This window comes from Podarcis melisellensis (genome assembly GCF_964234715.1).
Source record: "Podarcis melisellensis genome assembly, chromosome: 7".
Taxonomy (NCBI): domain Eukaryota; kingdom Metazoa; phylum Chordata; class Lepidosauria; order Squamata; family Lacertidae; genus Podarcis; species Podarcis melisellensis.
The window spans coordinates 84770740-84795743 of NC_138539.1; the positions used below are offsets into that span (position 1 = coordinate 84770740).

The window sequence follows — 25004 nt, forward strand, 5'->3', positions numbered from 1 at the left end:
TTGAGCTTATGCTCAGGTTAGTGTGCCCAGGCAGCTGATTCCTAAGGAGTTATTTTAGGCTTGTAGCCACCAGGGGCGAGAGGAAACTCCACTGTCCTGAAGCATCCGTATTTTATTTTATTTTTGTATACTATACAACTGTGTGTGAGAGAGAGCTTTTCAGCTAAAAAAGCTTATGAAGTGCAGCAATAAGACAAACCATCTTAATAAAAAAACCAATTGCTCCAGTTGCACAACAGATATTCTGGCCTTGGTCAAACAGCAGCTTTGAGGGGCGAATAAAATTAGAGAAATGACACTGAGGAGGGGGGAGTTTAATTCCCACAGTCCCAGTCCCAGTCCCAGTCCAGTATGACATCCCTTATAGCTGTTTTTAACAAAAAGAGAAATCAAATAATGCCTGGCCTGTTTTAGACTTCAGACAGAAGTGCACCAGTCTGCCTTCTAGCAGAGTCGCTGCATTTTCGGCTTTAACCCCCCCCCCTCTACAACAGGGGCGGGGAACCTCCGCCCCACAGAGCAATATTGCCCCAGCAGACCTCCCCATTTGGCCCGCCAGGCCATTTCAGGACAGCCATGGGCACCCTCCCTACACCTTTCAGCCTACATCATGCCAAGGGTGGGGTGGGTAAGGGCAGGAATTCAAAGGAAGTTTAACAAGGGTGGCCAATGGTTTGTTTACTGGAGCAGGCACATTCCCAACAGCGGTAAGTTGGGTAGTATGAGTCTGCGCCGTTGAAGGTTTCCATTCAGTGGTTTCCATTCAGTGGAAACCATCTCTCCCTCCCAGGCACCACATAATAGTCCTGAATAGCCTCAGGCCATCAGGTCAGCTAAACTTCCCTTCTTTTAATTACTTTGGAGATTGGGATGAATTACGACTGTGGTGATTGGTCTGCCAATTAATAGTTCAACTGGAATGCAAACTGACTGCTGGCATAAGAAGAGGCATTAACAAACAGACTGAAAAATAAAGCAAAAAGCTTATTCTAATTGTTTCTGACTTAAAAAGATTATAAATGGATAAGGGAGTTCTGGTTCTTAAGAATCTTCATTTTATATTACTTTTAACTCTCCGTCCCTTTTGTGCTGTGCTGGCAAAAATGAAACTTCATCCGTGAAAAGAAGGCACTTCTGAAAGAGACAGATGCAAGTTTTCAAGGTGGAGACTGTTAACAAACTAACAAAACACACCACTGATTGTTGGTATTGTGCAGCAATTATTGGATGAGCAATTGAAAGAGCTCAGAGCCAAGATGGATAAAATGGTGAATGGAAATTGATCAGAGAAAGACCAGACCAAAGAATACACAGAGCCTTTGCGGAGGGTGTGTGTGGGTGTGTGTACTGATCAAGAGAGAGTGGAATAGCAAAACGGGAGGCAGCAGATGACAAAATGGAGGGGATGATGATGAAACCATTGACAGAGACATTAAGAAACATTTTGAGATGGCAGAGAGAGAACTGAGAGAGAAAGGATTCGGCGCACAATGTGGAGTGAATTTAGAGGGTGGGGATGGCGATACACTTGAAAAAAGAATGGAATAAATGGAAAGAGAAGGAGCCTCTTTTTTCTCATTCTCTCCTGTTAAATTAGGATGGGAAATCATGGCCAACATAAAAAGGGATTGGAAGATATGGAATTGGGTAGGAATTAATTAATATACAACTAGAAAATAACTATGGATTATTATGCTAATAATGGATGCTGGATTTTTTTCGGAGATAAATTCGACATACTGGACTGGAGGAAGACTATTCTTAACATTTCACAATAATAACAACTGGAGAATCCCTTTTGGACTTTTTGTGTGGAAAGGAGAATGAATTAACTGGGGATGTCTGGGGTTGAGTACTGGGAAAACATCACCTAGCATAATGGGGAACAGCTGGATATTAACTTGGAATACAGCTAGAAACCATATATTTCAGAAGTGCATAAAATCTATTACAATTCATTTCCTCATTAAAATATTTTGCCACACACTGCTCATGGTATAAGAAGAAAGCCATTTAATTAGGGCATGATTCTGTCAAAGTAAGTCACTTTTTTATACCTTGAAAATCAGTGCTGAATTTTAGATAGAGCATGCCTTGCTGATGTGATCTGTTACACCTCTATCCTGAGGCTTGATGTATTATTAGCTATAAGTATTCAGTATATAACTACCAGGCCTCTTAATTTCAAACCGTATGCATTCATGCCACTGATGCCAGGCAATTTAGCCAGCACAAAAATTTAGTAACAGGTTTTCTGACTATTACATCACACTTCATTATGAAGTAAATTACTGCAAGGTAAATAATAAATGATAAATGATAATACTTGTGAAAAAGTAGCAATATTTTCTTCTGGGGGAAATAAAGCATTTTTTATGTTAGTTTAGAATTTTATTTTGCTAAACTACTGTTGTTATTATTATTATTATTTCCCAATATTTTTATGAACTGTTTCTCTTCCAGTACTACAGTGTTAATTTTGTTCACGCAAAGGCACCAAAATATATTTTAGCATCTTGTCAAAATGAGAGACTAAGAGTGTCGATAAAAATGACACTAAAATAAATGTAAATTTAGATTGCTGTCACAAGTGGCTGCTTGCTTTTGTGAAGATGTTGGGTTGCTATAGAGTTTTCCATAGCAACCTTGCATCTTATTATATGAATAATCCCCTTGGTGTCCTTAAAGCCTGCTAAGAAAACAGGATTAAATCTATTCTCATATGTAATGATCCTGCATTAAACCTTATCAGGATGAAAAACCAGAAAACATAATAAAATGTAATCTAGATAATGGCTTTCCTGGCAGTTCAAAGGCATCAAAGCACCACAGGCGTCTCAATACAGTTTGTAGTTAGGCCGTCAATTTTTCCAAAGCCCTTATTAAATATGTCTCCTTGAAAGTTCTATTTTCTTTCTCCCTTTTTTTAAAAAAAACAAGAATAAGGTTAATAAACCTTTCATTGCTGTGATGAATTGAAGTATGACGGTGTCCTTTGATATGCTGAAGTCAGGAACTTCGCTACACAACAAAAGCTCTTCACTGAAGAGACGTCTCTGCTTTGCCCTAAATATCTTGTGTGCTTTGTGTCCCTTGCCTGTTTTGTGATATGTACCTTGCAATAGAGAGTGCCTAATTTCAAAGCAAGGATGCCTAACCCGCTTTGACCTGAGGGCCAGGTTCACTCGCCAAGGGCTGCACCCTTTCAGTTGCACACAGCCCCTCCTCCACAGCTGATTCTTGCCCCCTCCCCACTCATGAAATGATCAATCACATTCTGTCAGGGAACTGCCATCGGAGCCAGGAGTGGAGGTAAGGCTCCCCAGCGATGCCGGAGAAGGGCCCAGCAGGGAGAGGGGGAACTCATCTACTGGGGAAGGAAATCAGCGTGGCACCAGGAAGAAAGGGGAGCAGGGGAGAGCTTCGGAGAGATGGCTCCAGGACTCTTCTACAGAGACCAGCGGGGAGAGCAGGGGTCCTCTGCTGGCCACGCCCACCCTGCGCAGAAAACTTCCGCGCAGGGAGGCTAGGCGGAGACTTGGCATCAAAGAACTTTTATGCTGGAAGAAGTTCAGGAAACGCCCACTGACGGATTCTGCCAGTGACTGACACAGCCGCGGAGTAAGGGCTGTGCAGCCAGGGAAAGGTTTAACCAGGCAACTTCGCCAAGAGTAGTGGCAACTTACGAACGAGCAACCCCAATTCCCATTACACATCCCTATCAAGATAGTGTCCTGTTCTTCTCTTCTTCTCTTTCTTCTTAAAAAATATTTTTTTGCCGCTGCCACCCAAATTGTCATTCCATGAATGCATCAATACGGACAAGCTGCGTTGTTGTTTTATAAAATGGTTTTATAACACCTACATGCCAAAAAATAAAGGAAAAATGAAAAGTTAGACAGAAACTAACGATTTATAGTCCAATAACCAAATTCTGAATATGGAGATACTCCTGAGAATAGATTCAACTTGTAATGTTAGTTCATAAGAACACTTGAGCCAAGTCTTAGTTTCCTTTTTGATTCTGCTCGTAATATCGCCAACGTTCATAAATATGATTCATATATGAATGCATCCATCTTATAACACTCAAATTACAAACTGAGCAGTTTCCTACAGATGTTCTCTTTCAGCTCGGAATGTTAAATATATCCACATTTAGCAGACCAGATGCCTTAAGTCAGCTATTTTGTAGCTGCCCGCACAGAAGTTATTTAACATTAATAACTTACTCTCAAATGAAACTCCCATTGGTTTGGTTCACGTGTTAGACTAAGTGAAACCACAGCTTAACATGAATGAAAGAGAATGTGAGTTCTGGGAGTGGAGATTGTGTCTGCGTCGTTCCTCCCTGGTGATTTTGCTGCTGTGCTGGCTCAATGTGCAATCCAAACCCAGGTTTAGCTCTCTCCAGACGGACCCTGAGCTGTAAGCAAGGTCTGTGTTCTGCGATTTCCAACTTGTGGTTTGTCCAGGATCTAAACTGGGAGTCTTGGCTGAGATGACACATGAAGTTAAACCATGACTTGGCTCAGCACAACACAACCAGAGAGAAGTGAAGTAGCTGCTATTTTCTCTCCTGGATCCTGCAATCTTGAATGAATAATTCAAGTTAATGCTCATTTTCTATATGTAAGCGGTCACTGACTGACCATGAAAAGTATTAGAATTAGTCCTAAAACAGCCTGCCAAACTATGACAACTTTCAACTGGAGGGTCTTTGCATTTCTGAGTGGATTAGAAGTATCCCCCAGTAGGATGGATGACACAGTCTGATTCCCTGCCCCAAAACAGGATGTCCCTTGTTGAAATCATTTTAGTCAGGGGTCACTCCCACATTTCTTAACACCTTCAATAAAAAACATTTCAAAACAACTGTTTTAGCACTGCCAAAAATCTCAATTTCCTCCTTTATCTCCTATTTCATTTAGGCTCCTGCTGTTCTAAAGCCTATACTCTGTCTCACTACTCTCTTCAGTGGCGTAGCGTGGGTTGTCAGCACCCGGGGCAAGGCAAGTAATTTGCACCCCCTAACCAGTGGATTTATGCCCCCTAACCCTAACCCCCAGATGTTGCGCCCGGTGCGGCCGGCCCCCCCTGCACCCCCCACGCTACGCCACTGACTCTCTTTCTTCAGGTGTGTCCAAACTTTTTTCAAAGAGGGCCAGATTTGATGAAGTGAAGGGCCACGAGGGCTAACCAAAGGGCCAATGAAAGTTGTTGACCTTTTTTTTTGAATATTGAAGTTGTTGAGCTTTTTTTAGGATTGAAGTTGTGGAGGTTTCGGGGGGAATTTTATAAACTGCCACGGGGGTTGGATTAAACAGACCAGCGGGACACATTAGGTCCCTGCAACAGACTTCGGACATGCCTGCTTTAGGGTCTCAAACTCTATAATTTTATATTCATCTATCGCCCAGTTATCACATATGTTTCCTCTTCTACCCTCATTTTTCTGTCAGTTCTTCTTAGAGCGGAACCTTTTAAAAAAATAATAGCCAAGCCTCTTTCTCTTTCTTCAACCTTCTGAACCAGAACATTGTCCCCAACCTGTGAGCTCCCTGAAAATCCATCAATCTCTGTTATTTAGAGTCAATGAATAATTTCCCTTGAGTAATTTTTGAGCTATTTGCTGGATTAAAGTCTGCTCTACCCATGTAAGCTCCCGGCACAATGCAGAACCTAACTGGGCAGGGTTATAAATCATATGGGGAGCCCAAAGAGGAGATCAGGATCCCAGTACAACTCCTCTAGTTACCCTTCCGATTCATGGAAGTTGATGGGGCTGAGCAATGGGAATGCAGTGGGAGAGAGCATGCCTTGCCCTCTGCCTCATTTAGTTATAAGGGGTGGGGTGGGGCAGGTGAATGCCTGAACAGGGCTTAGCTACTGACAGGGCCTACATCACTTCCCTTTCCTGAAGGGGACACCTGGGGCAGCCTCCTCCCACCTCAGAGAAAAGTCAGAGGAGGTTCTAGAAGGCCTTTGCTCTAGCCTGGAATACCAGCTGGTGACTGATGATGGGACTGGATATGGGTGCATGAACTGATGTTCTCCCTACACTTGGCTGGAGGTCTCAGAACTTCTCTGGGGAAGAAAGGAGAACCCAAGTCCCTGTCTTAGACATCTGTGACTGGGTTGGACCACATCAGACTGTGGTCTGAAGTAATCCAACTAGGGATGGTTGAAGAGGAGGTTGTTTGGTCCCAGACTGAGCCATGTCCACCAGCCTCTTCAAACACTGGAACTTTTAATGTTAGGAGGTTCAATATCGTATTGAGATGCTTGACCATCTTGGCTGTGAGTCCTGGAAGTTCCATTTTCCCATGGGTTCTGACTGACTTCAGCTGCCAAAGCTGAGGCTGCTGAACAGACTCTTGGATTGGGGTATTTTTAGGGGCGGGGGTCATTGTGTACTTTTTGGTGCATTTTATTTATTGTTTGTGACTACTTTCATGATTCTATGATCACTGCAGATGGTGACAGCAGTCACGAAATTAAAAGACGCTTGCTTCTTGGGAGGAAAAGCAATGACAAACCTAGACAGCATCTTAAAAAGCAGAGACATCACCTTGCCGACAAAGGTCCATATAGTTAAAGCTATGGTTTTCCCAGTAGTGATGTATGGAAGTGAGAGCTGGACCATAAAGAAGGCTGATCGCCGATGAATTGATGCTTTTGAATTATGGTGCTGGAGGAGACTCTTGAGAGTCCCATGGAATGCAAGAAGATCAAACCTATCCATTCTGAAGGAAATCAGCCCTGAGTGCTCACTGGAAGGACAGATCCTGAAGCTGAGGCTCCTGTACTTTGGCAACCTCACGAGAAGAGAAGACTGCCTGGAAAAGACCATGATGCTGGGAAAGATGGAGGGCACAAGGAGAAGGGGATGACAGAGGACGAGATGGATGGGCAGTGTTCTCGAAGCTACCAGCATGAGTTTGACCAAACTGCGGGAGGCAGTGGAAGACAGGAGTGCCTGGCGTGCTCTGGTCCATGGGGTCATGAAGAGTCAGACACAACTAAACAACTAAACAACAACACTTTCGCGATGTTTGTAATTTTTTCAGGTTGTAAGCCACCTTGAACGTGGTTTGAAGTATGGAAAGGCGGCGTACAAATAAAGTGATGCATGATGCATGGTGTTGGCAAGAAATCATCCACGATGAAGGACCAAGGTTCAAGAGTCCAAGATTAGTAGCCAGAGTACAAAATCTAAGCAGGCTGGACCCTGCATGTTCTCTGTTGTGTTCCATGGGGAGGAACCACAAACGTAGAATACACATGTCCTATAGAAAGTCACAGGTTCAGTCTTTGCCATATCCAGGTGAAGGAATCTCAGAAAGCATACTCAGGAAACAAAGGTTTTGTGTCTCTTTTGTACATAATGTATACTTCTTTGTGCATTCTGCAATTTCCTGGGAAAGACCCCCCCCCATCTCAAATCTTGGAGAGCTGTGCCATTCAGGAGACATTACATGCCAGTAGAACTCAGTCTAAGGCAGCCTCATATATTCACCCCACTCTTTATGAATGGGCACATCTCTCTCTCTCTCTCTCTCTCTCTCTCTCTCTCTCTCTCTCTCTCTCTCTTTCCCTCTGCTCTCAGTGAACCAAGTAGAAAAGGTAGTGTGGCCTATAGTTAGGCTTAAGCCAGATGCCCCTTCATTTAATAACAAGCTAATGCAACCGTGCTGAACAGCAGAAATGGAAAAACAAACCCCACATATCTACTTATGATGTTGGCCAAGGAAGAAACTTGGCTTCCTTAATACAGTGAAAAAATTAGGGGTGATGCAGTTATCATCTGACATTTGTGACCCAAACATAGCATTCAAGAATGCATTAAATTCTGTAAAGTCGTGCCTCTATTTAGGGAAAATACCCCCCACAAATACATTACGTCAGGGGATTTTTTATTATTATTGCAAAACTCATACATTTTTTTTCTGTCGACTTTGAACTGATGAGGATTTGTTGATACCTGCATGTAGCCACTTTTCATCCGACAGCCAAGCTCTAAACATAATAAAATAACCCAGGGGCTTATCCCAAAACATTTGACAGTGGTCAAGCAAGCTCATGGCCAGTGATGCTCTCGGTTCTTCATTTTGTGGCCTTCTGTTAGAAAATACACCCCCCCCAATTTAATACCATTTTTCTGCTAAAGCATTTCACTTATTGGAGCTGTAATAGACGACCTCCGTGTGCCTCTGCTACATTAGGAACATAAGAATACTACCCTTCTACGACATGGGAAATTAGAAATATATCCTAGGGGTAAAAAATCTTTCCAGCTAGCTGCCTGCACACAGCTGCACTTCAATAATTCTTAAAATTACTTTCAGGGTCTCTTACTTCCAGATCTTTGCTCTCAGTGCCAAAAGGTAGAGGAGCGAGATCCTACAAGATGGTATTTGAACTACAGTTTTTATGGCTGGCGTGAGTTTCTTCCTTCCAGAATAATTGCGTCTGTCGCCAGGCCTTAATTTCCCCTTTTTATATAAATTAATTTGGTCGGTGGCCCATTCTTTTCTCTTTCTCTTTTTAAACAAAGTCTTCTGTGCAAGCAGCCACTTTTGTTTTTCATTCCACTCTCTATCAGCAGCAATGCAAATGAGGCGGAATTTCTGTTATGACAATCACCATTTTAGCTAAGTACATGCCGTTGGTGAAAATGAAAAAAGACAAATGGGATGTTTCCCCTCTGGGAATCACCTCCGACTTGCAGCTCCAAACCTACAAATGAATACCCATAGCTCTGTAGAAGTTGCTGCATTGTGGGCACACTTTGGAAACCCACCCACAAAAAATATCCAATCCGCCGCTGCTAAATCAGGACCAACTATTTATGAATCTCTGTTCTGCAAACCAGATGACTCCATGTGCAATGAAAGAAAGCAAATCTAGAAAGAATGGTCAACTGGGTCATCGTCCCCCCAAATAGATGAACGCATCCCAAATAACCCATTGTTACGGCACATTATCTCGCTTTTCTACACAAACACAAATGATATTATACCTGGCATTCTTTATGCCTTTACTATGGTAAGGACTGTTCCGCTGTTGCAGACAAGATAATTCCTGTCATTTCCACAATGGAACGAGTCCCACCTTTTGTGTAACTTTCAAAGGGAGACACGTGCATGCAAATATGTAGAAGACAGTTGTCTGGCAGCAGCTACAGCTATACATGGACCCCAGAGTTTAGGCTTCCCAAGGGTAACACAGAGATCTGTCCTCCTCCAAAAAAAATTACAGAAGAGACATGTTGGCAAGCTGGGAGACCTGACTTTTTCCTGTCTCAGCTGAAATGGCCTTAAAGGTAAAGGGACCCCTGACCATTAAAAATGGAAAGCGTAATGCTGGTGGTCAACAAAGGAAGTTTAAAGACTGTCTCAAGGCAACTGGGAAACACTGGCCTGCGAGCGCTCCAGTTGGAGAAGAGCCTTTACCAAAGGTGTCATGGGCTTTGAAGACACTCGAACTCAAGACACAAGGGAGAAACGTGCTAAGAGGAAGGTAAATGGACCTCTGACCATTAGGTCCAGTTGCAGACGACTCTGGGGTTGCGGCGCTCATCTCACTTTACTGGCCGAGGGAGCTGGCGTACAGCTTCCGGGTCATGTGGCCAGCATCACTAAGCTGCTTCTGGTGAACCAGAGCAGCACACTGAAATGCCGTTTACCTTCCCGCCGGAGTGGTACCTATTAATCTACTTGCACTCTGATGTGCTTTCGAACTGCTAGGTTGGCAGGAGCAGGGACCGAGCAACGGGAGCTCACCCCATCACAGGGATTCGAACCGCCAACCTTCTGATCGGCAAGTCCTAGGCTCTTAGAGCCAATCTAAATAGCTGTCCTAGATCTAGATTAGTGACCCAGCACAGAAAAAGATACCTGAATCTTTAAGTAAATCAGTCAAGGACCAGTAAAGGTTAACTGTGTGGCATAACAACAGTGATATGAACTGAAGGAGAAAACCAAGAACTCTGCCATGAAAGGAGCTGCAAACATGTTGCCCAATGAAGGACAAATCCTTACAGAAAAGATGTCCACACCATGAACGGCTTTCATGATGCCCTAGAAATGCTCATGCAGAATGAATATGAAATCTACACTCTAAATATAGTTCTTCTAGCACCACACTCACAGCCCATTTGGATCAGACATTCAATCTTTGCTTGAAGCCGAAGAGAAACCAGTTTGTGGTCAGAGAGGGCATCCACAGGTCCTACTGGAAGGGCCTTGTGACAACCGAGAAGCAGCCTTCTCCCAATTACCTCATGGATATTTTCAAACATATAAAACTCTTTGAAGAATGAGAATGATGAGCTATTCAGAAACAGAGGGGAAATGTGACTAGCTTGCCTGAAACATGGGGGAAAGGGGATTCAGGAGATCAGTATCAGTTACGGACTTTGGGGTCTCCAATTTCAGTGGTGCCCTGTGCAATGACAAAATCCAGTGTCCCCTACATCTCACCTTTCATTCTATATCATAGTTGCGGCGCTCCCTGAGATGCCCCCAAGGCTCTGCCCCTAGCGCAACTGAACGGGCATCTAACATTTGAAGACCGAAGGTGAAGGGAAGTCCAGAGGGGAAAAGATATAGCCTCTTTCTTGCTCTCCCCCAACCACAAACAACAACAATTTATTATTTATACCCTACCCACCTGGCTGGGTTTCCCCAGCCACTCTGGGCGGCTCCCAACAGAATATTAAAAACACGATAGGGAACATAAGCTGTGTGAGAGATAACAAAGGACTTTAGGATCTCATCCAATAAACCTGTGTTCCATGTGGTAATAAGATGTGGCAAACAGCTGTTAGGATTGTCAATGCCTAAGAGCAAATTCAGTTGGGGGCGACGGTTATCAAGTAATAATGAGAAAAACTTGTCTCAGTTGACCGGTAAAAGCTGTTGTGATTGGATAATAAATCTCAAGATTCGATACAAGATGATAGTACTGCAGAACACGTTATGATATGATTTACTCAGAGATGGGATTCCTCAGGTTCTTCTGAACTGAGGTCCAGGTTCCCAGTTCCATTTCGGTCTACATTTTTCTGTTATCATCAGTTAGGATTTCAACTTTACAAATTTAGAGAAGGTGCGGCATAGAGATGATTCGTGCATGGTGCCCAGGGGATTAGGAAAAAACCTAAACTCAGTTGTAGGAGATCCCTGAACTGCAGCAATACAGCATAATATTTTTATCATGACTGAATATTCTTCTGTAGTTAGTTCTACAATGAATATAATCCCATACTTATTTTGTTTCTGCTTGCTTAGGAAGACCAATTTTGCTCTCACTTTTAAAAAAAAATATAGTTTTGTTCTGCTTCTCTCCTAGAATATGAAGGGACTGCAAGTATAAAATTAAAAATGAATTCAATTTGAGCCATATGGATGTACCTCAGTTAGAGACCTGTCAAATATACAGTTAAGCTTATCTTAGGGCTCATTCCAGGTCCGTGTCTGAGCATTTCGTCTTCATCTTCTGCCGCTATCATCTCCAGGAAAATCTGCATTTTACTGCTGAATCAGAGCAAACAGCAATCAGGTTTCTGGCGGGCTGCCAACAGAAAAGCAGCAAGGCAAAAAAGAAAAATCTGCTTGGACACAGACCTGGAAGTCCTGGACCTGTGCCTAGAAAGGGTGACACAAAAGGAAGTGTGGATCAGCTCTAATGGTAAAGCGTGTTCTCCATAAAATGAGAGTGCGTGTTGCAGTGTGGGCCGCCAAGCCAGCCCTCTGTTGCCAGGCAGGTTAATGGGTATTGCTTGGCGCAACGATTGGCTGACCGGGTTGCTGGGGCAAATTGCATGTAACAAATTGGGTGGGAGGGACCATAGTCTTTAAATATTGAGGCACTCTGCCTTTTGCTTTCTCTTTTGCAGAGTGCATCGGATCACCTGCCCGCCCACCCTGTGTTCCGGTTGACCTTGCTTTGCCTGTCATGGGGTCATCTGCTGTTGGTGCAGGGGCCTAGTAGGAATTTTGCTATTTGGCTGGTGCCATTTGGTTTTTGCCTACTACTTAGCAATTCATCACAACTCGTAAGGTTGCGGTTAGGCATTGGTTATAAAAAGCTGGTGGAGGAGGGGTCAGGATAGGCTGGGCCTGCCCCTCCAATGGTGCTGGAAGGGAATTCCGTTAAAGGAATCCTGGGGCTTGCCACGATTTCGTCCAATCCCTGAAATGGGACCAGGGCTGGCAAGCCTTGGGGAGCTGGTTGGGTGAGCGGTGAGGGACTGACGCTCAGCTCAACTGATCCCCAACATTGTTTTCCCTTCACTGCCTTCCGATGGAGTTCGGTATGTCAGTTCTGTCCCGGGCAGGGGGACAGATAGTCATTACCAATGTCTAAGCAACCACTCACAGATTTTGTATTTTAATAAAGTTGTGGCCAAAATAGTGCCCAAAACCTTAAACTAAAATTACGTGTGATTTGTGAATTATTTTTGAGGGGTGGCTTGGGGACCTTGACACGCAACTAGGAGAAACAAAAATATAATTTGCTATCTAGGTTTGAAATCTTGGTCATAAAGGAACCAGACCAAGTAGGCTTCTCTCACATCTGCTTTCAGCTCCCTTAACTTGGTGAGCCAAGTATGTTTTAAACTAAGGGATAGTATTTATTTAGTTTTAGTAAAAGTGGGAATCAAGTGATAACTTTCCAATGAGCACTTGCTGATCTTAACCACGTCACCACCATGGATGCCATGCCAAGGGCATGGATTTCAGGTGGGAAACGCAGGGTTATTATTATTAATAGAATCTATATACCTGCTGAATTAAGATGTTCTCTGAAAAGCCCTGGGCAAATCTCAAACTCTCTGCTTAATCTACTTACAGAAGTATTAGAAGACTAAAGTTCTTCCTAGGAAAGACTAAATGCAAACAACAGAAAATGAATCAGAAAGGCAAAAAAACACTGGAAAAACCCCACCCAGCCCAAAACTCAACACCCACCCCAGCACGAACTACCCATCTGCAGGCATAAGATGCCAGTGGAGACTGCATTGCAAATGAACCTGAAATGAATGTCTCATTGGAGATTGTTTTTCATTTCACAAGTTTCAATTGTTGTTTTTAAGCAACAGTGTAATGCCTTGTTTTGCAGGGCAAATGATTGTGCAGAGTAAAATTGTGCAGGGTAAAATGATTGTGCAGAGTGATATATAAGCGGATAGTGAGGGAGCAATTCAGGCAGGGGTGTGCCGAAATCTCTCCCATGCTTAGTCAGCGTGCCATGAGACAATGACTTAAGGCCTCCCGGAGACCCAGTTTACTGGCACACCCTCTTTTTTAAAAAAATAATAATAATTTTTATTACATTTTCCATTTTAACAATCCAATCAAATCACATTAAGTATTCCAAATTATATGAATACATATCACATAGTCCAAATATTCTGCCAAATTATAATTTTTTTGTTGGGGCTTCCCATGCTTCAAGTTCAGTGGGGCTTTAATCATCTTATGTTTCTACTGCCTTGAGTTTCCAATAGTTCCTTCTTTACATCTTCCTGTTGTTATCCTTCCTGGCACACCCTTAACGCTCTCCCTTTGGGGGGTCTCCCAGTGTTAGAACTCTAATATTGGTTAGTCCAGAACGTCAGAGAAGGTTGTAGGAAGGGAGGCTCTGACATCTGAGAGAGAGCTCCAATCTGTCCTAAGGCCACCCTCCTAGGGACCACAGAACTACACTTTTGGACACATCACGTATATAGCCCAGCTCTGATTTGAAGGCACAAAATCACTTTCTGGCAAGGAATTGTCTTTTAGGGTAGAAAGATGGAAGGCTCAGTATTGATGCATCTCTCACAAGTCGTTAAGCTGATAACAGGGCAAATGTGCAGGAACCTGAGGAACGATTACCATTAAGGCACTTCCCACAAACATTTCCTCGCAAATCAATAGGCTGTCCCAGAGTCCATTTTCTACTTTGCCCTCCTCTTAATTAGCTATATAATCATGCACAAATGTTCTCAGAAAGTGGAATCCTTTACCTGTTGTTTCGACAGACTTTTGCTGAGGGGTAAAAAGTCTGGTGCCAGTTTGTATAGCTGAAAGGTCAGGGTTTGACAAATACATTGTGTCCGTCATATTTTCTGGCCTGTGGAAGGTGCAGGTGGCTCCTCTCAACAGTATTAGCAAACCACGATTGCAGCAGAAACAGCATTTACAATTTGAATAGATCCCTTTGATATTGCAAGAAACTGTAAAGGTGGGGGGGTTGCTGTTTTACCTGATTCATCCACTCTTAGTTTTTTACTACTGAGATTGTCAGTGCTGTCCTCATCAGACATTTCCATTTCTTCCTCCCGCCGGATTCCCATGAGCTGTTCACTGTGAGCATTCCTGAGTTCCTAAAAATGACAAAGACCCAAACCTCACTTGGTGAGTTATACTGGTTTCTTGGACAGCTCATCGAATATAAACAGGACAAGACCCTTAAAAAAAAAAAAAAGCACTGAAGAATTTAAAAGTGATTTAGATTGAGACACACACATTGATATGTGGTTTTAAGTGGTCATTTATCATTTTGTCATTTTATGTTTTGTAATGTGAAATGGCAGTCAGCTAATGTTATTGTTTTTCAAGAAGATATCAAAATGTTACACGAAACAATAATACATCTTAATATAAAAATCAATTATAACATAAACATATAAATACGTTTAAAGCACTTCAGTTAAATGATGAGTAAAAGCTCTTCAGAGTGACAGCTGATGGTTTGTGATGGGCATACACCAGGAGTGCCGTGGGAGGGGAAATTGCTCTATGCCAAATACTTTGCTGCAGTTTCAACTTTTGTTCGTTTGTTTGTGTGTGTGTATTGTGCCTGTTCATAGTTACTGACTTTGCTGTCCATCAAACCAAGGGTTCTGGGATTCTGCACCAGAAATCTTAGGATCCTTGGCCAAATAACCAACAATCTGTTCTGAGTTATAAAAGAAACTAAACAAGTACTAGTACCCAGTGTGGGAGAATTCCCACCACCTATTTAGTAAACTGTATCCTAGTCCTCCTGAAGCTTACAGACTTCAGATCCTTGGGATATTAATTACCAGATTCTGTGTTGAATACTAGGGTCGTATTTGGTAGTTCTGAGCCGTGTGAAAGTTTCCATTATCTTTTGACAGAAGGTGCTCCAATAAGAGATACTGCCTCACCTATTTTGTATGCTCTCCATACTGCGGAAGCAGGATCCCACCTTCCACATAATGCATCTCTAAAATTTTGTCCGTATCAGACAGATTATAGTGCGCCGTAAGTAGAAAGATGGAGTCCCTAATCCTCTGCGGAAATGTGTGCATTTATGGAATAAATGTGAGGTTGAACAGCCAATATTGCCGAAAGGGCTTGGAATAAATGCGGGATTGATTGAGCAGAGATGTTGCTGGGAGGAAAGGCTGGCAGGGAATGCAGTCAGCAAATGTATGGCTTTAGAAAAGCTCAGATCACTTTTGTTCTCACAGAAAAGCATAAGAGCATGTGTAATGGCTGCCTTCCTTAACAGCAGCAAAAGGAAGATTGAGGGAATTCTATTTTATCCTAATAATACTGTCAGGTGCAACACAAGGATGCAAGCCCAGTGATTAGTGTAGTGCTTTTCAGTCGGCAGACAGCTAATTTTTCTATCAACAAAGAGCCCAATTCCCACAGAGGTGGTCTGAAATCTTTGGAACAAGGAAGAGAAGTCACTTTCAGGGGATAAATGTTACCAAAAGAACATGCTATTTATTCCTTAATGAGAAGCTGAGAGAATTCTTCTGGGAGACGCACCCAGAGTTCATCAATAAATCTAACCCATTATAGTGAAAGGTGTGAGTAGTAATCACCACAAAAGCTCTGACGTGGATTGATGCATGTTTTACATAAAAATACTTGGATGTTGCAGAATGTTTCTGGCACTGTAAAAACAGAAAGTGGGGGGCCCAAGGAAGGGCTGGGCCAACTGTGGCCCCCCAGCATGGCCAATAGTCAAGGATGTTGTTCAGCTGCAGTCTAGCAATATCTGGAGGGCAGCAGCTTAACTATCTCTGCTGCGATGAACCACAGTTGTATTCTAAGATGCACAAACAACAGTCAGAGAGAGTTGTGGAAGGGTCTTTAGGAATAACGCACCGATATCTGCATCGTGATAGGCATATTGTTAAAACGTATTCTTAAGAATGGATGTGACCGTCATAGGGAACCAGATTCGTTAAGTGCTGGATTCACATAACTCCTCAACAAATACTATGTGCCCAAGAGGAATCAGTCTAGTGAAAATATGAAGCTGTCTTTACACTTAGACAAGTGATCCACTTAGGCAGGGCTGTCTACTCTGACTGGCAACAACAAGTCTCAGACCATGGGCCTTTCTCAAATCTGTGGCCTATGAGCAGTTAAGTGGATATGAAGGGGAGTGAATATTTTGTATGTAAAGGTTTGCCCTACTCCCAAGCTATGAGCCCTCCCCAAGGGGTTAACAAAATGAAGCTACTTCGTCCTGAATGAGAAAAAATCCTCCGTCTAACCCTGTATTGTCTCCTCGGATGGCAGCAGCTTTCCAAAGTCTTATGTAAGGGTCATTGCTATTCAGAAATTATTTAACTAGAGATGCCAGGTTTTGAACCTGGAATTAGGTAAAGGTAAAGGGACCCCTGACCATTAGGTCCAGTCATGATCGACTCTGGGGTTGTGGTGCTCATCTCGCTTTATTGGCCGAGGGAGCCACTTCTGGCAAACCAGAGCAGCACACAGAAACGCCATTTACCTTCCCGCTGGAGCAGTACCTATTTATCTACTTGCACTTTGACATGCTTTCAAACTGCTAGGTTGGCAGGAGCAGGGACCGAACAACGGGAGTTCACCCTGTCGCGGGGATTCGAACCGCCGACCTTCTGATCAGCAAGTCCTAGGCTCTGTGGTTTAACCCACAGCGCCACCCGCGTCCCTGAACCTGGAATTACTTGCATGCAAATCATTTGCTCTACATCCCAGGTCAAAGGTATCCTGACAAACAGGTTGGCATTTCCCTGCCACTTAGCAAGCTACTTTTACCAGTGCTCAGTTTGTGATATGGTGTTTCGGGAAGTGACATACGACATGTCGAAAGTATGTCCTTGAACCCTAATCAATGCCAGGAAAAAGTCCAATTAGGAGGTAATATATGCGATGAGGTTAGAACAAAAATAAGGAATTATTTAATGCAGCCAAATACCAAAACAATATGTTGGCATCACATAATTTGAGGTGCTGAATCGAGACCAATGAAGGTTAGTTCCAGATCCCCTCTGGCCTTCTGGCTGGGTTGTCAGCTGGGAACCATGTCAATTATGGAACAGTTGGCCACCAGAGGACCACGAAACATTTATGACAAGAAGAAGGGGAAAGCAAAATGAACAGGGTCTCCTCCGATACACCAGGAAGGCAGGAGTCACCTAAAAGAAACGTAAATATTGACTTGGAGAGATTGGCTGTGATGAAAAGATCCCACTGAGCAACTGGAAGGCAGGTTTGTTTGTTGGGTGAGGATCACCACCCCACCTTTCTTCAAACTCCCAGTGCCCTCTGAAAAGCAGAACGTCAGAGATCGCTTCAGAGCAGAAGATAAACTACCAGCATGACAAGCATGCAAACCCAGTGGCTTTCTGCTCCTGCTGTGGGATCTATGGATCCAAACCACGGGCTCCTCCTAAGGTGCTATCCCCCCAAAAAAACCCCCTCTATATTGCTTTCAGATAACACAGCAACAAAAGACAGGGGAATCATCATTGTTAACTAAGCAAAGATGTTTTGTAGATTTACATTACTCGAAAGACTTTTTCAGTGAATTCTGCCGCATGAAAAATTCGGATGCGAACAAATTAATTCCCTCTTGAATATTGTCAATGCAGCTAATATGTAAAGCAAACAAACTTCGTAGTTTATATATCTGTGGCAGATTAGAAAAGCAAAAACTAGCAGCTTCCAGATTAACAAAATCTGATGCCATTGTTGCCCCTTCTATGAATTCTTACCCTTGCTAATAAATCAAGGCTACCATTATATAAGAAGGACCCCATTATGAGGAAGCCATTTGATATGCACCATAACAGCAGAGATAATAAGGGATTCGTTTATTCATTCGTTTGTTGCATCCACTGTTCAATTTAGCATTTGTTAATGGGCACTTAAAATGTTACCCAAATGATTTAGATCACAGCATAATTTTATTCCTTTTCAAGCTATAAACATGCAACACTTCTTTTGCAAATATATTATAAAATAATTAAATAAACGCATCTTACCTTCTAAACTTTTTTGTTGTTAGGCAAGGAAACATTAAGAGGACTGTGATGTTAATAACTGACATGCTGAACTAACAGAGTGCTAAGCAAATTGATGTATACTATTCAAAAGATTTAAAGGAGATGAAACAAACATTGTGGTACTTACTTTACCAAAAAAAAGTCTCATAGCGTTCTATACTGAATTTAAAGCAAAAAAAGCATGACCATTTAAACAAAGTTTGGTGACAGTGCTGTTTGCTCACAATAGTTCCAGATCTCTTATCCCCTGAAAATACATTTCTACAGGGGAAAGACTCGCTTTTGCAGCCCTAAGTTTATTTGACAGTTATAGTTCAATGGTGCACATGGTTGAACAGGTAAGTTACATTTTTAAACTGAAGACCATCTTCCTTTCAACAAAGGTGTGAACATTCTGTGCATGGCTCTCTGTGTGAATGCGGATACGGTCTTTAATTCTTCAATTAATGCCAAGGTTCAATGGGAGACCCACTCATTTCTGTGGCTTTTGGTTTCAGAAAAAATATGCTTAGTCTTACTCCATATGATTTTGGTTTGTCTACTTCCCACCCCACCCCCCATGAGCAGCCATGCTGCACGTGAACTTGGGTTTCAATAACAAATCATTCTGTACCTACGGAGCCGTCTCTCCTGGTATGCCCTGCAGAGGATCTTAAGGTCCATAAATACCAACACTTTGGAGGGCCCAAGCCTCAAGGAGGTTAGACTGATTTCAACTAGGGCCAGGGCCTTTTCAGCACTGGCCCCGACGTGGTGGAACGCTCTGTCACAAGAGATTAGGGCCCTGCGGGATTTGACATCTTTCTGCAGGGCCTGCAAGACGGAACTGTTCCGCCTGGCCTTCGGCTTAGACTCACTCTGACCCCTTACATGGGATTTGGTATATAAATTTTCCCTTGGCTTTTTTGCTGGTCCATGTAGGACCAGCATGGATAGCTGGCTTGGGTGAATATCTGATGTTTCCCCCCTTTATGGTCTTGATTTATGGGCTACTACTAAAACGAGGCTGCATTTTAAGCTGTATTTTAGGCCGTATTTTAATTAACTGATTGTTGTTGTTGTTTCTATTAGGTTTTATTGTATCATATTTGGTGTTAGCTGCCCTGAGCCCGGCTCTGACCAGGGAGGGCAGGGTATAATTAATAATAATAATAATAAAATAATATAAATAAATAAATAAATAAATAAATAAATAAATAAATAAATAATTTAGTATAGGGGGCGAGAGAGACAAAAACTCAGGTGCCCAGTACACATTGGCAACCAAAACATTTGGCCTGGTGAATAGGGTGGTCACTTCTTGCCATTCTGGTGCCAAGGATGTGGATTCCGTGTGTGCCCAGGCAGATTCCATTCCCAAGGCAAAGCCTGGATGCACCCAGAAAACACTTTCTGAAGGTGCATAGTTGTCCCATGTCCCTTAAAACCCCCTACCTCCGAGCAACAACCAGTCACACATGATTCCAAGCCCCCGCAGATCACAGCACGAGCCAGATTACCTCAGAAAGCAAGGAACAACCTGCGTGCTGAGAATGTTGTGTAAGAAGCTGAAGCCATGTTTGCCTGAACGTGCAACTGCTTAAAGTGAGGTCGTGTCCCCGGATTCATTGGAAAAAATCTGGTAACCATAAGTTACGTGCCATGTTGGGAGGATGTTGGCTGCAGGGTTTGACTCAAGGAGAACAGGGTTGGGCAAAGGTAAAGCGAGTAAAGGCAGCCAGTTGGTGTGACTTCTCCTCATCACCCATTTGCTGCCTATCCTCTCTCTTTACTACCTTAAGCATGCTTGCTGCTCAGGTATCTGGCCTCAGGTGAGCCAGGTTCATCCTTGCCATGATGCTACTCCCAGGGAGCCCAGGAAAACAATGAGCAGACAGGCCAACCAGCTGAATTTTACTTAAGTGAGCTAGTGCTATGAACAGCCTCTATTTCTGTGTATGGTCCTACCCAGTTTGCAGGTGTTTAATTAATTAATTGATTAGGAAAACTAACTTTAATTAGTTAGGAAAATTAGCTTTACCTTCTGGGACAGAGGAAGCTCTCCTAAACCAGCCAGCCTCCCCCCCCTTTTTTTGCAAGTTGGTTGGCAACCCTACTTGAAAATGGTAGCTGGGTTGTTGCAGAGAAAAGAAAGCCGGTCTCTCCTGTTACCTGGATGCTAGAAAATCTTGTTGCTTTCTAAGTTTGGCCAAATTTTTTTTTAAAAAAAACCACCACAAAATATTTTAATGCAACCTTGCCAGGCTGCTTCTTAAAGAAACAAAGTTGGGAATTTTCTATAGTATTAGGGCTGTGGGTGAACCTAAAATAGCTCATTAGGTTGTGGCCAATGCAAATGATTTATTTTTATTTTGTCAGAAAATAAATGGGAGGTGGGTCCTGTCAGGGGACTGCCATAGGAATGGGGGAGGGAGGCAGAGAGATACAGAGAGCCTCCGGTGATTCTGAGAAGCAGCTCCTTGTCCGGCAGTGGAGAAAGCCACACCTTCCCTGGAGCTGAGGGGGAGAGGGGTCAAAGGCTCGGCCAGGAGACACACACGGTGCTTCCGTCGCCCTGCTTGCGCAGAGGGGTGAAACGTAAGGAGGGGAGGCAGAAATTTGGGGTGTCTAAGTTCTTATGCTGGGGGGGGGACCGGAAAGGGGCACTCCCGGAATCTGCAAGTGACTGAGACGGACATAAACTTTTGGGGTTTGCACTGTAAATAGTTTGCACCAATAAAACCTGGAAAAGACACGTCAGGGTTCTGCCTGGTTACTCAAGAGCAACCACCTCCAGACCTGACAGGTCCTTCGTTTTGTCTTAGCTAATTATTAAGAAATCTGGATATATCTCAACAGGAAAACCATTTTAATATGGAAAGTAATGAGAAATGAGAAAACTGTTTTGTCACAACACTTTTCAATAATAGAATAAAATTTCAATATACCTGTAAATTATGGGCAGAGATAAAGCAATAATTTCAAAGTGGCCTGGCTTATTCCATCATTTCAGTGTTTTGGTGTGGTAAATATGCTCCTCCAGGCAGTTCAGGCTTCTTGGAGGAAATAAAACTGTAGTTTTATTTCAACTTACATCATTACAGAGGTGAATGGGACCCACAGATACTCTCTCAAGAGGTTGTATAGCCAGCTCTTAATTACTTTTCTCTAGAATTGCAGCAATTAGATATTGCTGAATGCATCACAACCAACTGGAGACAAACTTGGTTCCCCACTTGCTTTAGTCCAGGCTATGAGATGATGGATAAAAGAGAAGAAATTCACCCACCTCAGAGTGCTTTCGCCAAATGTCTATGTTCTTGCGCTGAGCTTTCGAGAAATGGTCCCAAGCTTTTTGTCTGGTGGAGGCGTTGAAAACGGCCACAATCTGCTCAACTTTGGTGAACAAGGAAGTCAAACAAGACAAGCAATTTATGTTGTGAGCACTAGAGAAAGGCAAAAGCAAAGACACTAGGAGTCTATGGATGATGTCACTGCTGATACGACATCACCGATATCCATCCAATCAAGTGTCTTTCTGTACTTACATTTCAGAATTCTTGGAGATGTCCCCCTTCATGTCTGTCTCCATAACTTAAGTCTACACAAATTGTACACAGATTACTGAAAGATAAGCATGCATTTTCTCTGACTGCACTCTAAACCAGTGTTTCCCAACCTTTTTTGGGCAAAGGCACACTTGTTTCATGAAAAAAATCTTGAGGCACACCACCATGCCAGATGGGGAAAGGTCACTTTTTACTTATGTAAAAAAAAATAAAAAAATAGTAACAGCATAGAAGGTAATGGTTATCTCTTTGATGTCTGATGGGAGGGCATTCCACAGGGCGGGCGCCACTACTGAGAAGGCCCTCTGCCTGGTTCCCTGTAACCTCACTTTTCACAGTGAGGAAATTGCCAGAAGGCCCTTGGCACTGGATCTCAGTGTCTGGGCTGAACGATGGTGGCGGAGACGCTACTTCAGGTATACTGGACCGAAACCGCTTAGGGCTTTAAAGGTCAGCACCAACACTTTGAATTGTGCTCGGAAAGGTACTGGGAGCCAATGTAGGTCTTTCAAGACTGTCGTTACGTGGTCTCGGCGGCAGGTAGCAGCGCTCACAGCTTACGGACTGCACCGTGTAACAGGTGTCTGGCCCAGCAGCCTAAGGCGGACAAGCCACTGAAACAGGCATTCAGAATCCATTCATTTCATAAAACCTGCAGGGCTCAATCTCTGTGTTTGTGTATGTGTGTGTTTCTGTTTTGCCCAAGGGTCTGGGGGTGGGAGAGAGCTCTTTAGCATGATGCTTTTAAAACAATTAAATTATCAACAAACAAACCTGATGATACGAATAGCAACGTCAGGTGCTACCGGGGGGGGGAGGGGGCCTACTCGGAAGTAAATACTGCGTCCAGGCGCAATTAGCGCTGATTTAAGGTGCACCAAGACTGCCTAAAAACCTCACCAAAGATATGCAACAAAGCGCTTCGTTGCAGAGGGGAGAGTTTGTGTACCGTGGAGGCTGGAGGGCTTCTATTCTACATGCGGGGGTTGGGGGGGCGAGGAAAATGTGCTCCGTGGGGGGGCGGGGAAGGCAAGAAAAGGAGCTGAGCTCTAACTATAGGCTCCCACGCTTGAGCACGCCCGACTCGGTGGGGCGGACCACCCTCTCTCCTGGAGGAGGAGGAGGAAGAGGAGGAGGAGATTCCCATCCACGGCGTGGCCTCCCGCGCTCCTGAACGGGAAATCTCTGCAGCCCAAGACTCTCCGTGAGGCAGCTCCTCCCTTCCTGCCTTGAGCCGCCGCCAGCCGCGCCCCCCTCCCCAGTTATCTGCTGCCTGCCAAGCCCCGCCCCTCTTCATTGTCCTCCCCTTCTGTTTATTCCCCTTCCTCCATCCCTCGCTTTTTTCCCTCTCTTTCCTTTTTTAAAAAAAATATTTTCTCTTCCCCTTCTTTTTTCCCACCCTTTCTTTTTTCTCTTTCTCCCCCCCCCCTCCCCGCCCTCCTGGGTTAAAGGATTTGAGCAATGGGTCTGGAGGTGGAGCTCGTTGGAGGATTAGCCCGACTCGCCCGCCTCCCTCCCACGGCACACTAGGCAACGTCCGGCGGCACACTAGTGTGCCGCGGAACACCGGTTGGGAAACACTGCTCTAAACAGACATTGTCCAGGCTGCCGCCTGAGCCTAGGCCACAGAAACTACCTCGTGACATTACCTCTCGCCTGGATGTTACCTGTCCATTTAAAGAATAGCTTCTCACTTTTTGTGAGCATCACAGGAACCAAAGTGATCATTCACAGAAGTGATCGTTCTGCCCGGACGCTGAGGTCCAGTGCCGAGGGCCTTCTGGCGGTTCCCTCATTGCGAGAAGCAAAGCTACAGGGAACCAGGCAGAGGGCCTTTTCGGTAGTGGCGCCCGCCCTGTGGAACGCCCTCCCATCAGATGTCAAAACGATAAACAACTACTTGACATTCAGAAGACATCTTAAGGCAGCCCTGTTCAGGGAAGCTTTTAATGTATGATATTTTAGTGTTTTCTGGTTTCTATGGAAGCCGCCCAGAGTGGCTGGGGAAACCCAGCCAGATGGGCGGGGTACAAATAATAAATTATTATTATTATTATTATTATTATTATTATTATTATTATTATTATTCCACACAATGAAGCTGCACAATGCAGGCACTGTGAGTTAGATTTAGGGATACACAGATCCATTAAGAGTTAAACGTGAGGGATATTTGCAGACACGGGGACAGCAGAGCTTTCATATTTTAATTTTCCAGAGGAGAAACGCTGTGACTGCCAAGCAAATGTGCTGCCGCAAATCAAATTCTGGAATGTCAAACCTGACAACCGGGGGAGCGAAATGATCTCACGGACAAAACTGTGAGTTGCCCTGGGACTTTGCAAGTGAGGTGAAAGACACTCCGGCTTCTACCACCAACCGGGGAAGTTGCATCCCTCCTTCTTCCAGGAAGAACATTATAGCAATAGGCAGACTACCTGTGGCTGCAGCCATTGGTCAAATGACTCCCAATCTGCTGCAGCCAGAAAGAAGGCTCAGCTCCAATTGTCAGTTGCCTGGAGCTGCAGGGAAGCACAGTCTGACCAAGGCATGGAGGGCTTCTGGGAGACTTAAACCCCTGTTTCCCAAGAAGAAGACCAGTGGCAAGGGGGAGACCAACCTGGCTCCATCCATTGGCCAGAGAAGAAGCAGAAATTCCTGCTCACCCCTTCCCAACAGGTGGGCAGAGTTTGTGGCACCAAGTGGAGCCACCTGGCCGGGTGCCACCCACCAGGTAACTGCGGGCTTGGCCAACCCCTGGATGGCGGGCCAATGGGGTGTGGCCTGGGAGTACATTTTGGGTCTCTTCCTTTGTAGGGGGGAGGGGCTGCAAGGGCAGGGTTAGTGTGAGGCCTGCAAATATGCTCTGTTCCAGTTGCCAGTTGTCACTGGGACTACAGAGCTGAAGAGAAGTCTGGCCTCATCCATTGGTCAGGCTGTTGCTGGGTAGCTTTTAGCTTTGCTGCAATGTGTTGCAAGCAGCCTAGGAGATAATTTGATTGCAACACGGAGTAAAAATAAAACAAATAAAACAAAACAGCAACACTTTTCAGTGTTTGGTACTGTGCATTTAGCTACTTTAGTGGCCTGTATTCACAGCTTTATTGACTTAAACTGGAAGTATAGGAAAATATGGAAAGGTTGGC

General features: G+C 43.9%; 1 protein-coding gene across 8 annotated transcripts in view; it reads right to left on the bottom strand.

The window, feature by feature from the left end:
• Positions 1–25004, bottom strand: part of ENOX1 (ecto-NOX disulfide-thiol exchanger 1) — a 291224-nt gene that overhangs the window by 37215 nt on the left and 229005 nt on the right. For 7 of the 8 annotated variants that reach the window (XM_081917831.1, XM_081917828.1, XM_081917832.1 and 4 more), the window contains 2 exons: positions 21579–21685; positions 14257–14377 (listed from right to left, as the gene is read on the bottom strand). The exons of the other annotated variant lie outside the window; for it this stretch is intronic. In XM_081917831.1, coding sequence (XP_081773957.1) covers positions 14257–14377; positions 21579–21685 — 228 coding nt within the window. The remainder of the gene's footprint in view (positions 1–14256; positions 14378–21578; positions 21686–25004) is intronic. 8 annotated transcript variants of the gene reach the window in all.